This window comes from Colobus angolensis, unplaced genomic scaffold, assembly GCF_000951035.1.
Source record: "Colobus angolensis palliatus isolate OR3802 unplaced genomic scaffold, Cang.pa_1.0 Scaffold140, whole genome shotgun sequence".
NCBI lineage: Eukaryota > Metazoa > Chordata > Mammalia > Primates > Cercopithecidae > Colobus > Colobus angolensis.
This window is the reverse complement of record NW_012114489.1, coordinates 2,620,581-2,636,541: the sequence shown is the minus strand read 5'-3', so window position 1 is coordinate 2,636,541 and position 15,961 is coordinate 2,620,581. Positions and strand designations below refer to the sequence as shown.

Below are 15,961 nucleotides of genomic sequence, written 5' to 3'. Positions count from 1 at the left end.
GGGCAATAAAAATAACAACAGTAAACATACTACTACTACTATAGAAGACATAAAGATTACTCTACAAACTTGGATTTTTTTTTTTTTATTATTATTATACTTTAAGTTCTAGGGTACATGTGCATAACGTGCAGGTTTGTTACATATGTATACTTGTGCCTTATTATATTTTAATTGAAACTAAATATTCTTTAAGAGTCCATTTTGCCTGACTGGTAGGAAATTCAGTCTCGGTTTTTTTTTTTTTGAGACAGAGTCTCACTCTCTCGCCCAGACTGAAGTGCAGTGGTGTGATCTCGGTTCACTGCAACCTCTGCCTCCCAGGCTCAAGCAATTCTCCTGCCTCAGCCTCCTGAGTAGCTGGAATTACAGGCACGCACCACTACCACCCGGCTAATTTTTGTGTTTTTAGTAGAGATGGGGTTTCACCATGTTGGCCTGGCTGGTCTCCAATTCCTGACCTCAGATGATCCACCCACCTCGGTCTCCCAAAGTGCTGGGATTACAGGCATGAGCCACTGTGCCTGGCCTAGTCTCAGACTTTGCTGGGCTCTCTTCACCTCCCTAGAGTCAAACAAGTGTCCATAATGTTTATAGAAACAGGAGAGGGGCCTCCAGTCTTCAACCCAGGGCCATTTTTGCACTGCCTTCACTGTCTGAGCCCACATAATTACTAGAAGGGAGCAGATTCGTTGCACCTATCACGGGTCAGGTACCTGCAGTCTGTTCCCAGGCGGAACTCCCATGCCTAGGGCCTCACATTCTCATATCTCCTGAGGTCCTGCCACTGGCACCTGCTGCTTGTGGGATCCATAGACATTTGGCCCTTTCCCTGCAATTTGGAGAGTTCTTGTCTCTCATTGTCTTCTTCTTTCCAGAATACCCCCCAAGTTGCTCTGGCTTCAGGAAAACAGCAGCCAGGAAGTCAGGCTGTCTACCAGCAACTTGAGTTCACAGCACCTACAAAGGAGTCTGTACCACGGGGCCCTCATACCTTCTTGGAGTAGGGGGCAGGGAAAAGACAGAACACAAAATCTGAAGTAATAGATCCATGAATGATCCTATTTTCCTACTACTATTAATAAATGGCTAACATTATTCAGCATTACTCTCTGCTCATAAAGATGATCAAATTTAATTCTCAGAACTTCACCATGTTTTAAAGACCAGACAACCGAGGCTCAGAGAGTTTGAGTAACTTTCCCGGTAATAGCAGAGCTGGGATTAGAACCTGAGTCTGTTGGGCTCCCAAGTTCAATCCCTATGTTGTATTTTCTCTCCTGTGGGAGCACAGTGAGGTGCCAGCATAGGTTAGCTGCAGCATGAGTTCCCAGATAGCTCAATGAATTCATCCATGGAATACCGCTGCCCAGAGCTCTCCATCTGGTTGTCAGAGTGCATTTGCCAAGACTCAAGAACAACAGTGCTGCTTTGGGCGTAATTAATGTTTAGACAATAACTGGTCAGCATGTTCAGCTGCTTCTTGAGGTCACTCCTGGGATAGGAAAATAGGACCCCGTATTGGCATAAACAGGATGTTTGTTTTCTTTGTGCTCTATCAGTAGGCCATTATCTCGGTCATGTAGAAGTTATACCAAATTGCTCAGGTGCAGATTCAGAAAGGGGGAGGATGTGGCGCGGCCTAGTTTTGTGCTGTTTAAAATAGAAAATGGAGTCTGAAATCCATTTCTGCTCAATATGGTTCTTGGAGTAGTATTTTAATAAAGTCCTAAAAGAACATTCAAAAAGTCTTAGATCAGTTTTAAAATCATATTGCATGGCCCATAAAGAATTCCTGTTTATGGGGTCAAAAGCTAATATAGTCAGTAAATCAATACATAGTTATGATGGCCCTACTACCTGCCACCTCCTGCCCACCTTTCCCCCCACCCCCACCTCTGGGCATGATGGGTGATTCGAAGACAGATAGAGCTCTTGACTTAAGTTATTTATAATATGCTTCAGGGTTTTCAAATGTTGTATTCATCAGAATCATCTCTGAAGCTTGTCAAAGACAGAGCTATCTGGGCCCCACTACAGACCCACTGAATCAAAATCTCAGGGAGTGGGCTGGGTTTCTTTCTATGTATTTAACAAGTTCCTTGGGTGATTCTGATACTCAGCAGTTTTCAAGCCAGACTTATGGTTGATGTTGTTTTGGTAATATAAACTGCTACAATAGAAAACATCTCAGGAAGTATGTATAGGAGATATAGAGGCATATGTGTGTGTGTATATATATATATCTAGAAACTCATTAGTCTCTCATTTGCATGTATGTTGTTGAAATGTTCCTGTAGGCCAGACACGGTGGCTCACGCCTGTAATCCCAGCATTTTGGGAGGCTGAGGCAGGTGGATCACTTGAAGTCAGGACTTCGAGACCAGCCTGGCCAACATGGCGAAACCCTGTCTCTACTAAAAACACAAAAATTAGCCAGGTGTGGTGGCAGGCACCTGTAATCCCAGCTACTCGGGAGGCTGAGGCAGGAGAATTGCTTGAACCCAGAAGGTAAAGGTTGCAGTGAGCTGAGATTGCACCATTGCACTCCAGCCTGGGCAACAGAGGGAGACTCTGTGTCAAAAAAAAAAAAAAAAAAGGAAAGAAAGAAAGAAAGAAGGAAAGAGAGAGAGAGAGAGAAAGAAACCTGTAGATAAATATACATCTATTATTGTAAATAATAATAAATATTTGTTGATTTGTTGAGTATCTATATGTATCAGGCTTTGTTAATTCATTCAAGAAATATCGTTAAAAGCCTACTAGGGGCCAGCTATGGTACATCAGAAAATGAAACAAAAGTCCCTGCCCTCGGGGAATTTATAGGGGAACACCAACAATAAAACTAAATAAGACAGCTACATGAGACAAGTGTCCTGGGGAGAAGTAACACAGCAGAGGATCACAATTCAGAAGAGGGTGGGGCTACTTGGAAGACTGAGGCAGAAGAATCGCTTGAACCCGGGAGGCGGAGGTTGCAGTGAGCCGAGATCGTGCCGTTGCACTCCAGCCTGGGCAACAAGAGCAAAGCTCTGTCAAAAAAAAAAAGAAGAAGATAGGGGGAAAGACTTGAGGGAGAGGAGGAGGTGAGCTCTATGAGTATTTGGAGCACAATTATTCCAGTTTTGGGGAATAGTGCAAGGCCCTGACCTGAGGAGAAGTATTCAAGAAACTGCAAGGCCAGGGAGCTGGGAGACACTAGGAGGTTGGTCAGGGAGGCAAGGAGTGGGCAGAGGCATGGGTCCTGTGGGCCACTGGAGGACTTTGGTTTTACCCTGAGTAAGATGGGAAGGGTTTTGAGTTTGGGAATGACACAGACTGACAAGCTTCAACAGGCTCATTCTGGCCAATGAGAATAAGTTGTTGGGAGTGGGCAAGGCCGGAATCAGGAGATCAGTTAAGAGGCTACTGCAGTCATCCCTGGGAGAGATGATGAAGGGGCGGGGATGGGAGCAGTGGAGGTGCTGAGAAAAACATGGCTTCCGGGTGCGCTTTGAAGGCAGAGCCTGCAGTTTTCCTGATGGCTTGGGTGTGGATTATGTGAAGGGACTACAACAGAAGGCTTTCCAAGGATGCTGAGTGTGGCCGTTGGCTATGCTTACTCTGTGGCCAGATTTGATTCTGGGTGTGGGCCATCATTCTGTTCCAAGAAAATGATCATATTTTTGTTTTTAAAACACATCTTGTGAGATTAGGCAGTATCTGTCTTCCTGTGTCTGGCTTACTTCGCTTAATGAAATATCTTCCAGATTCATCCATGTTGCCATAAATGACAGGATTTCATTCTTTTTCATAGCTAAATAGTATTCCATTGTGTTTATATACCAATACCACTTATATATGGAATCTAAAGAAGTTGATCTCATGGAAATAGAGAGTAGAACAGTGGTTAGCAGAGGCTGGGGAAGGTAGGTGACAGGGGACAGGGAGAAGTTCATCAACGAGTACCAAGTTACAGTTAGGAGGAATAAGTTCCGGTGTTCTATTGCACATTAGGGTGACTCTGGTTAACAATATTGTATATTTCAAAACACCTATAAGACAGAATTTCGAATGTTCTTACCACAAAGAAATGATAAAGGTATGAGGTGATGGATATGCTAAATATCCTGATTAGATTATTATACAATGTATACATGCATGGAAACATCACAGTCTACCCCATAAATATGTTAATTATTATGCATCAATTAAATTTTTTTAATTAAACACATATTGTGCACTTAATGTTAGTGAATTTATTGCCTGGGGACAGTGCCTCACGCCTGTAATCCCAACACTTTGGGAGGCTGAGGCCGGTGGATCACTTGCAGTCAGGAGTTCGAGACCAGCCTGGCCAACATGGTGAAACCCCATCTCTACTAAAATACAAAAATTAGCTGGGTGTTGCGGCACACACTTGTAATCCCAGCTGCTCAGGGGGCTGAAGCAGGAGAATCACTTGAACCTGGGAGGTGGAGGTTGCAGTGAGCCAAATCACGCCACTGCACTCCAGCCTGGGTGATAGAACAAGACTTTGTCTCCAAAAAAAAAAAAAAAAAAATTAGTGAATTTATTGTAAGTACATAATACTTTAGAGAAAAAAAAATTCATTGCAAAGATCGGTCAAGGTAGTTCTGACTGGCCACTGCAAGGCTCTCATTGGGATCTTGGTAAACAGGGACTGTACCCACAATGGTATTTCTTCCTGACACATAGGAGATCTTAGGAAAGCTGCCTTGGCCAGCCAAAAGATAGGATAGTGAATAGTATTTATTGTTCAGTTTGTTTAAAAGCACTTTTTTTGTAAGTTCTCAAAAAATGTTTTCTAAGGTTGATAGTGGAAGATATCCCCATTTGAGGGTTCAGGAACCTGAGATCTAGAAAGGATAAGAGATGTGGAAAGGATGAACTCTACTAGATCAAACCTTTGATTTTATGACTTTCTCCTCTTGGTTGAATGGCCTGAAGTGTAGTGACTGGCCCTCAATCCAGAAACAGAAGTACATGTATTTGTGTGTGTGTGTGTGTGTGTGTGTGTCTGTCTCACACTTGGGTTACAAAGTACAATGATCTAGTAAAATAATTGGAACTGATTGTTCAAACCATTCAAACCTCCTATAAATCAGGCCTCTTGGTTCCTCTCCTTCTCTCCCTTCTGTGTCTGTTCATTTGGTCGTTTTATTTCTGAATGGTAATTTTCACTGAGGAGTGGGATAGGAAAATAGAAAGATATGAAAGTCACATTAGGTAGTGTAGAGAATAATTTTAATAGAAGCCTCCATGGAGAATGCAGATGTAATTAGCACTAAAATGAAATTCTGAATTGTCAGTGGATTTCAGCTTACTTTGCTCTCCAAATCCTTTGTTCCCTTAAAAAACTGAGTTCAATTATGATAAGCACCTAGCAAAGCTGTGCTTCTTTTGTCCTGCTGAAGAAGCCTTGTCTGAACCAGGGTGGCTGTGAGCAGGTCCTGGGCTGAGTGATGGCATTTAATGCATTTGCCTGTTTCAGTTTGCAGCGATGATCTCACCCACAAATTCAAAGGTTTCACCGTGATGAATGAAGCCGAGAGATACGAAGCTCTCAGACACTGTCGCTACGTAGACGAAGTAATCAGAGATGCTCCCTGGACACTCACGCCAGAGTTTCTGGAAAAACACAAGGTACTTGTCATTCTCCCACATTCTCTAAGTAGCAAGATTAGGGAGTCTGGTTCTGCAGCTAAGACTACAGAAAGCCCAAAGTCTCTCTCAATTTCTAAAAGAGGTAATTTTAGGAACTGTCATGTGGAACTGCTTGATGTGGCACCTTTCTTTTCCGCCCAAGCCCGAGGGCTGGTATCCTCTCACTTCTTTGATTATGGGCCCTGGAGCTAAACCACCCAGGTCCAAATCCTGCCTCTATCTCTTCCTAGTTGTGAGACCTTAAACAAGATATCTAACCACACTGTACTCGCTTACCTCAACTGTAAAATGGGATGATGTTAGTATCTTCCTTGTGGGCATGTTTTGAAGATCTAAGAGACAATCTTAGTTAAGCAGTTAGAACACTGGCTGGCCCATAGCAAGAGCTCCAAAAATGTCATTGTCACCGCCATCACCACCATCATTATTGATGCTTATTGATTCATAGGCATTCTTTTTCATGGAACAAATGAACACACATCTTATCCAGAAAGTCACAGGTCAGCCTTTAAAGAAAGAACTTTATATCTATGATTTTGTGACCCTGAGAATCCTACTGACATAAGATTTTTATTAGTTGGAAACATGAGAGATTCTTTTGATCTGCATCAAATTATGTGCTTTGTATCTCCCTACCAGCCCCGCATTAGGAGCTATTCTTTCCTTTTATAAGCAGTACAAAAAAAAAAAATAAGATTAAGCTGTTCTAAGAATTTTCTTTTCTATTTTTAAAGCCACGATGCAGAAGAGAATAGAGAACACTGATAAATGTGCATGAGTAATAGCTGAAGAGACAATTTCCCAGTGAGAATAAAAAGAAAAAGGAAAAACTACAATATGATTTACTTCCAGTAATCACTACCACATTTTTACTAAGCATCTATTGTATATTCAACATGTGCTGGGCATTATGGGGGATACTTATAATGATAATGATGGCTGTAATTTATTGAGTGTTTACCATGTGCCCGGCACTGTGCTAAGGGCTTTGTCATTATATGAATTGAATTCAATCTCACAGCTACCCTGAGAAGTTGTTATTATACATTGGAGAGGAAAAGGAATTAAGTTTGAGTGCTAAGAATAGAATTAATAATAATAATAAACATTTATTGAGGATATACTCCGTACTAATTATTTTTCAGCATTTTTACATAATTATATCATTTAATCCAGTGATTCTCAACTGGGGCGAGTTTGCCCTGAGGAACATTTGGCAATGTCTTGAGACATTTGGGGTTGTCACAGCTAGAGGGGTGCTACCGGCATCTAGTGGGTAAAAGTCAGGGATGCTGCTAAGCATGTGCCAATGCACAGGACAACTCCTGACACCAAAGAATTCTCCAGTCCTGAATGTCACTAGTACTGAGCTTGAGAAATCCTGATTGAATCCTTTCCCCCAACTTATGAGTTATATAGCTAGCAAGTAGTGGGGCAGGAAATCAAACTATGCTAAACTACCTCTCAAGTATTTAACTACTACTACTCTAAATTACCTCTAAATAGAGTGAAACCCCATTATAAAGGACTTGTTATAAAGGGTTTTAAAATCTAGGCAAGGAGTGTTTACTTGATGTTGCAGGAAACAGGAATAAAGATGAGCAGGCATAAGGATGACCAGAAAATAAATAAATAAATAAATAAATAAATAAATACAAAAAAACCCTGTTTAAGGAGGATACCCCATGTGACAGCAGGATGGCTTGGAGAGGAGGAGGCCTACAGTGAGGAAGGCCAGATACAAGTTGGTGTCAGTAATCTGGGTGACCAGGTCCTAGATTTCGTGTAGTCTCCATGGAGAGAAGATGATGGGTACACACCTACATATGCGTGTGTGCACACAAACACACACACACACACAGACACCCCAGCGGAACCTAGGGTGAGTGAAATAAGTAGAGAAAAGAGGCTTATTCCAAGGTTTGGGTCTCCCCAAGACCCAAAATGAATAAAATAAAAGTGTCATTGGAAGGGGTCACTCATTTTCAGAAAGGTGAAGTAAATTCAGGACAGGATGATTTAAAGTGACAGCAAGAGGTGGTAAAAGAGAGGGCTGCAGTGGGAATTAAGAGCACCTGGCCTGGTGCCCTGGCAGCCCACTAAACCTGGCCTGGTACCCCGGCAGCCCACTCCAGTCTTTAAGCCTCGGATAAATCTAACAAATTTTCTAGTTTCAGCACCTTTTGTCCCAAATGAAGTAGTAACATGTGGCCTGCCCACCTCACAAAGTGGTTATGAGGATCGAATGAGGAAAGAGACAAATTTCTTTTCACAGTATAAAATGTGACCTAAGTGTAAGTGCCCATTGCCGTCAATGGGACAGGAAATGAAGATTTGGGTTCCTCATCATAGGAGGGATGATAAAAATTCAAAGAATGAATGGGTTCTCAAAGGATAAACTTTAGATGCAGAAGGACAGAAGGCCAAGAAAACCTACTCTCCGGAGTAGGACAAGAAAGAGGGACCAGCAAAGGAGAGAAACCAAAACATTTATTCTTCTAGTTCCCATTATCTCATAGAAATGAAAATAGTTGGAAATACATTTCAGCCAAGGATTCAGGTCTCCACTATAAATGTAACATACAACTGCCTTATTTTGAAAAGGCATTCTGAAGTCACCATTCCGCCCTTCAAATCTGCAGACATGCACATCCATCCCAGTGGTGACATCACTCTTCTCTCTCTTCAACAGATTGATTTTGTGGCTCATGATGACATTCCGTATTCCTCTGCTGGCTCTGATGATGTTTACAAGCACATAAAGGAAGCAGGTGAGGCATTCCCCTCTGCTCACCTGTCAAACACATCACAATAATCAGGTGTAATAAGAGACATCTGCCCTGGGACATCTGCAGTGTATACAAACAGGGAGTTACAACTTTAGATGTCCCCCAAACAGCTTCTACAAGCCACTGTTAACATGTGCTAAGGCTCAGTTATGGCACAGATACCATTTAGGTATTTATATAGGAATGAACCTGAGCACCAAAGTGCTCAACTTTAGGTCTGAGGCTTAATTTCCGGGCTCATCAGACGAAAAGTGCAGGACCCCATTACTTAAAGGGCAGCCATTTTCCCCATTCATAATTAAGTCTTCACAATGAAATTACAGGATACTCCCAAGAAATTTCCTTCCAGAAGAAGATAGATAACTGGCTAGTTAATAATCTGGACTCCTTGTGTCCAAAGTTAGTCCTGCCATATTTCTAGTGTCATCCTGTCACATGTTAGTAATATTATCAGGTACCACATGTAGAGGCAAAGAAAATGGGTAAATGTTTTAATGGCTTGGCTTATTTTCTGCTATTTTACTATCTACCATGCATCTCATCTATAGGCACTGTAGGTACACCCATGCATACCTTCCTACATACATTAAACCATTATCTGGCAGGTGCAGATACTATAGTGAGTTACCATATGCATAGGGATTTCAAGAAGTCTAATGCTCCCTGCATTATACTAGAGCCATTGTTGACATGTGCCATCAGAGCCATCTTCCCCACTCCTGGGGACCAATGAGACTCCACTCAGCTTGCTCCCACCATTTCCCACTCAGCCCGCTGCCACTACAGCCTTTGCCTGGTACTCATGGACCTTCAGATTCTTGAGGTAGGGTGGGCTCCTAAGGGTCACTGACCCAGGCTCCTATCTCCTTCTTGGCATCATTGCCAGCTCCTAGCAGAACTGATGCTTTTACACTTCCCATGACAGGGAGCTCCCTGCCTTCTGAGGCAGCCTGTTCCATCTTTGGATGGTTTTGGCTGTCATTGTTTAATATATGAATCCCCTGAGTGCATCTATAAGCCAGGAATTGTATGAGAGAAAATGAATAAGACATAGACCTCACCCTTGAGAGAGAGCAGAGAAAGACATAAATAATTACCCAAAATATAACCAGCCTGTGGCAGAGTATGTACAGCAGGCCAGGGCAGCGTGTTCGAAGGTGGAACTGTATGAAGCACAGCGTATCTGGAGAAAATAAACATGTTAATGTAGTGTAGGGTGTGTGGAGGTGGGAGGCAGAGATGGAGACTGGCAGGACAAGCTGGTTGAGGCTTGCTTCCATATGATGTTACATGGAACCAAATACTGTTCTGAGGCAGGGGAATCTGTGATCAGGTCTTTTGTGTGGGAAGGAGCAACTAGGGGGCTATAAGTGGTTTCCGTAACTAAACGTAACTAGGAAACCCCATTTCCACAGCTGACAGGAAAAAAAAACACTTGACATGTGAAATCATTGAGACTCTTCTAAGTTTGTACTTAGACTGTGTAGAGTAAACTTTTTGCCTTTTTCTCCTGAGGTGATCTAAATTTCTGGAACACTCTGGCCTGGCATGGGTTGGGGATCTGTAGTTGTGAGGTCTCAAGACCTGCTCAGCCATCAGCCCCACCTACCAGACCCCTGTGGCAGCCTCTGAGACTCTGTCACCTCCCCGCTTTGGCCTGTCCTGGCCACAGCCTCTGTTGCAGGATTCCCTTCCCTGGGCTATAGGTGTGCTGCCCAGCAGTCATGCTGCTCTTAAATCTTGGACTTCCTTCCATGTTCCTCTAGAGAGTCCCCAGGAAACTTAAAAAATGTCCTCCATAATCTACTAGAGGGCAAGGGAAACCAGGCAATGTGAGTAAGCCATGTCACGCCCTGTCTGACTTGTCCGCCATGTTGGCCTCTGTAAAAGTATTTCCTTCCAAAATTCCTGACCATAAGCAAGGTACCAGTGGCCCTGCACTGAGCCTTCTAAAGGGGTCTCTTCCCTGCCCCTGCCCCTGGGATTTGAACCTGAGTCAGAGCAAGGGACAGACCGCACTCCTGTTCCCTCACTTCTGCTGTCTGCCTCCCCATCCCTCTCTGCACTCCTCCCCTCAACTCCCAGAGGTCCTTTTCTTCTTCCTGGAGAGCAGAAAACTGCCCCTTAATTAATTTCATGCCTTCCCAGGGTTAACATACACTCCAGGGCTTATAGTCAAACATTCTGTACCCTGAGTCTACTCAGCCTCTGGTTCTTAATAATTCAAAAGACACTTCTGGGATTTAGAACACCCTTTTTATACTCCTCAAAGCCTGGCTCTTCCTAGTGAAATTCTTGCCTTTCTTAACTCTTCTTTTTAAATGAGCCTTAAAAAGAGACTGTTTTAGAAGCTGAAGGCTGAACATGGTCTCCTGTACTCTCAGCTTCATCTGCCTCCCCCTGAAGTCATCGAGGTCTCAGTGTCCATGAGAACAGGGCCTCAGGACAGACATGATCCCTAGAAATGAAAACAACATTGGATACTAGTTTGAAAAATGATTGTTACATAGAATGTATGTATTCTCCCTGATGGCATTTTTGTTGGTTCACACTCCTTGGGGGCCAGCCTGGGAAGCTCCATGCCATCCCCTGCAGGGCTGGTGGTGGGGACTGTACCATCCTCTTAGGAAGGACTTCTTCAGAAGTCAAGAACATTGGATAATGGGAGGTCTGACATTCTGAAGTCTCAATCTTGTTCGTGAGGAGTTTCAAGGAAGGAAACCTCATACACTTCGGACTTGGAAGTCTGCTCTGGAACTGGAGAAGAAACTGGCAGATGCCTCAGTTACATCAAGATGGGTTATAGCATGGCGTGATTAATATTTATTTACTTACTTACTTTACTTACTTAATTTATGAGACAAAGTCTCACTCTGTCACCCAGGCTGGAGTACAGTGGTGTGATCATAGCTTACTGCAACCTCAACCTCCTGGACTCAGACGATCCTCCCACCTCAGCCTCTCAAGTAGCTGGGACTACAGTCACACACCACCATGCCCAGATAATTTTAAAATTTTTTGTAGAGTCTCCCTGTGTTGCCCAGACTGGTCTCAAACTCCTGGGCTCAAGTGATCCTCCCACCTCGGCCTGCCAAAGTGCTGGGATTATAAGCATGAGCCACCATGCCTGGCCTGATTAATACCCTTTAAAGTTGTTGTAAGATCTGAGCTGTGAGCCAGCTGCTCCTTTCCTAAAATTGCCATAAGGATTTGTTATAGACCAGTGCTTATGAAACTTAGATATGCCTCAGATCATCTGTGGAATCTTGCGAAAATTCAGATTCAGATTCAGTAGGTCTGGTGGGGCCAGAGATTCCCATTTCTAGTGAGCTCTCAGGTTGTTAGATGCTGTAGGTCCATAGGCCTCACTTAGAGTAGCAAAGATCTGGAGCAGGCATTCTCATCCAGCTGAGTTATCCCCAGTGTTTCTTGAATCAGTGTTTCCTGGGGGCAGTAGTTCCTTGGCTACCTTATAGTGTATAGGAATAAGCATTTGGTGGCGGTTTTCTTTCTGTGTGAGTGGCCATCAGTGAGCTAAGAATATGTTGCTTTCCTGATTTGGGGAATAAAATATCAAGTTCCAGTTGTTTAGGTGTAGGAACAGGTCCAACATTTTTCTAACTCTAGCAATCCAGCATCCTTATTGTTGCACAAGAAAGTGACTCCCAAAGTTAGTGACTTAAAAGAACCTCTTGATGTCACTCATGATTTTGTGGGGCAGGATTTTAGCAGAGGCTTAACTGGGTAGTTCTAGCTCGGGGTCTCTCAAACAGTTGTCAGATGTTGGTGGGGGCTGTGGTCATCTGAAGGCTGACCTTGGATGCTGGCTATGATCACAGAGCTCAGTTGCAGTTGTCACTGGGGCATACAGGTGGCCTCTTCATGTTGCTCGGGCTTCTCACAGCATGGCAGCTGAGAGGCAATATCTAGAGAGAAAGCAATCTTGACAGAAGCCACAAGGCTTCTTCTGACTTAGTCTTGGAAGTCACACAGAGTCACTCTTGCCACATTCATTTGGTATAAGCAAGTCACTGAGGCCAGCCCAGATTCCAGGGGAAGGGAATTGGGCCATCTTTAATCCACCACAATGCCCTTTCCAAATTGAATAGTCAGGTAGTATTTTACTTGCCCTAGTAGCACAGGCTAAGACTCAGTGTGACTTTTCCGATGTGCAAGGACCCTTCCTTGTGCTCCATCAAATCTGCTCTGCTGATTCCTTAGCAGGAGGGAGAATCACAGTAATGATCTATTTGGAACCCAGGTAGAGAAGACCAGAATTCATCATGGGAGAAAGATGCTCAGAAAGGGCCTCAGCATCCATATTTGGCTTTCATACTCAAATCATGGCTTATTTTGAAAGTCAAAAGTCTCTTTAAATGAAGCCAGAGATACCAAGGACATGACTTAAGCTTTACAACATTCTTCTCTGCTTGTCAGAACTATGTGTCAAAATCCTCTAGCAAAGCTGGATGAAAAGATGGAGCTTAAATTAAATAGACTGTAAGGTCCACATTACTCATCACCATTCTAATATTGCCTACTACTGTTGAAAGTTTCCTTCATTAACATGTGCTTTGCTGCTTCTTAAAATAGCTCCATAACCAAATGCTGCAATTCTGAAAAGCATGATAAAAAAGGTTCTCTGATCGTGCTCATTACTGAATATTTTTAGCAGAGCAATAATTAGGATTTGAAGGAAGCCGGGTATCTCATTATGTCAACAGAGGGCTTGGCTTCTTTCAGAGACCTACCTCCCAACCAGCCAAAGCAAATCTCTCCCTAAGCCAAATCTACTTTCAGTTACTCAAACACAGAGACTTCACCTTCTGGCTTCAAAGAAAGGGTAGGCTCATGGCATCAATGTCTTACATGACTTGCTAAAATCCATTAGTCACTAGAGAATTGTCTTATTATTTCAGCAGGAGGGGTGTGGGTAAAATATCTGCCTGCTGAAAGATGGGATGGATTTCTCACCAGAATGTTCCCCACTGTTCCCACAAAGGTGGGTATGTTGTCTCAGGGTTCCCCCACCCACCAGAGCCTCCTGCACAGCTGGGTCAATTTGGGTGCTATTTATGTTCGTGTGTGTAGATGTTTACATCTTCTGCCTTCCATTTGGTTTTCCGTGTTAGATTCTTCCCTCCTGGAAGGTGATAAAAGAAGTGTTTGGCCTAGTGGCAAACCCCAACTGTCCTCTGACCATGGAACATAAGAAACTGGATGTTTTGTCTCTAACATCAGCAGAGCCACTCTGCTAGTGATACTATAAACATGCAAATGACATCAAAAGAAAGCTCCAAAGAGACACCGTCACTGGGGCTGCAAGATGGAAACATTCAGAGAGAACTGGATTTGGAAGGGCACTTAGAGATCAATATTCATCTGGTCATTCATTCAACAAATATTCCTATGGTGCCTGTTTGTCACCCAGTGATGAGAATGTAGAAGAGGATGAGAAAGGCGTGATCCCTTCCCTAGTGTACTTTATAGTCAACAAGACAGTTGTTGAACAAGTTATTTTATAAAGATCTTGCTGTATTTGGAGGGAAGGGGAGTGGTCCATGGGAAGGAACAACACACCAGAAGACCTAGTCTGAAGGTTGAGATATTTGCTTGAGGAAGTGACACTAAAGCTGAAGCCCAGTGGATGCCCAAGAGTTAACCAGGTAGAGATTGTGTCTGTGGCAGAGTGAGGGGAGGGGAGCCAACCCTTTCAGGACACTGAAGAAATCCAGCATGGCTGGGCTGAGGCAGGGTCAGCCTACTGCCCAACTCCACAGAATACAACAGCAGTGCCCCCGCGGCAGTTGTATAGCACCGGGGCCTTGGTTTAGGGAGTGAAGGGGAGAGGGTCTGAGATAAAATTGGGGAGAAGCACAGGGAATAGACCATGCAAGCTGCTGCACAGCCAAGTTAAGGATTTGACTCTGAATCCAGAGAACAGCACAAAGCCAGTGGAGGGTTTCGAGCAGACCTCTGACTTGCATTTAGTAAGAACACTCTAGAACTTGCTCTATGGGTTGAGGCAGACAAAAATGGCATCGCTGGAGACTGGTTTTGAGGTTCTTGCTGTGATCTTTGGCCAAGATGGTGTTGAATTGGTTTAGGATGGAGGAAAGTGGGCGAATTAGGGAAACATTTAAGAAGTAGATTGGGAACTCGGTTGGATGTGGGGAGTGAGAGAGAAAGAAATGGCACAGATGAGTCCCAGGTCATCATGTCCAATCACCTTTTTCTCAGCTGAGGAGGCTACAGTTAAGTAACTTGCCTTCAGAGGGTTTGAATGACTTGCCCACGTCTACAAACCAAGAACCCAGTGCCGTTGTCCCCAGGCTTTGTCCATCATACTGTCCCATGCCTGATGCCTCTGACTGAGTGGCTGTAATGATATGGGGTAGAAAGATCTCAGTTGCCAACAACATGTCATTTCAGTTCACAACAGAAGTGTGAGCATAAACCTGATTCTTGTCTTTGTTAATATTTGTGACCTCTTTATAGCCCTATATTTGTTGATATACCCACATTTATCTTTGAAGACTTTAAGGAAGTTCTATTAGAACTTGGCATCCTCTGTGCTTGTTTATTTTTACTCAGCCCCACATATTCTAGATGAAAGGGCCTTTGAGTGGTGAAACTACCATGTACAGTAGACTGTTCTTAGGAAGATAAATCATCTAACCATCCCTACAGGCATGCCTTCAGATCAGAGACGACACAAATAGTACACTTTTTCTTCTTTTCCTTCAGTATAACATAAGAGACTTCCTTGGGGATGAAGCAGAGTTGCTGTGATCTAATTCATTGACTCAGTTGTTAGTCTTCATTTACTTTCTCACTCAATTTGCATTTATTGAACACCTTCCATGTGCTAGACACAGGGGCTGAGCTGGGTGCTGGGGGTGCAAAGACAATTAAGGCACTATCAGTGCTTTCAAAATGTGCATTTTCTACGTGGAGACAATTATTTAAATTTTTTTTTGAGATGGGGTCAGGCTAGGGTGCAGTGGCGCAGTCACTGCTCACAGCAGCCTTGACCTTGGACTCAAGTGCTCCTCTCACTTCAGTCTCCCAAGTAGCTGGGACCACAGGCGTGCACCACCACCCAGCTAACTTTTGTATTTTTTGTAAAGACAGGGTTTTGCCACATTGCCCAGGCTGGTCTTGAACTCCTGGACTCAAATGGTCTGCCTGCCTTGGCCTTCCAAAGTACTGGGATTATAGGCATGAGCCACCATGCCTGGCCCAATATTTTTGTTAATGAAAGATAAGTTAGGTTCTGAATGTTGCGGATTCTGCCTGGTGATGTCAGAAAAGACTTCCCAGAGGCATAACCTTGAAGCTGGACTTTGCAGGATGAGGAAGAGCTTTGCAGTTAGTATGAGCAGGGAAGGGGTGTCCAGGGCAGAAATGAAAGGCTCAGCATGGCTAAACAGCAGGGGCCAGACAAGTGGATGGTACATCCTGGAAACAGGTCTGGGATGATGAACATGTAGCATTTAAGGTAG

At 43.6% G+C, this 15,961-nt stretch overlaps 1 protein-coding gene across 3 annotated transcripts in view; it reads left to right on the top strand.

Annotated features, from left to right (window-relative positions):
• The window catches only part of PCYT1B (phosphate cytidylyltransferase 1, choline, beta), a 126,596-nt gene that overhangs the window by 91,687 nt on the left and 18,948 nt on the right, over positions 1-15,961 (top strand). For all 3 annotated transcript variants that reach the window (XM_011935126.1, XM_011935128.1, XM_011935127.1), the window contains exons 4-5: positions 5,495-5,646; positions 8,360-8,438. In XM_011935126.1, coding sequence (XP_011790516.1) covers positions 5,495-5,646; positions 8,360-8,438 — 231 coding nt within the window. The remainder of the gene's footprint in view (positions 1-5,494; positions 5,647-8,359; positions 8,439-15,961) is intronic.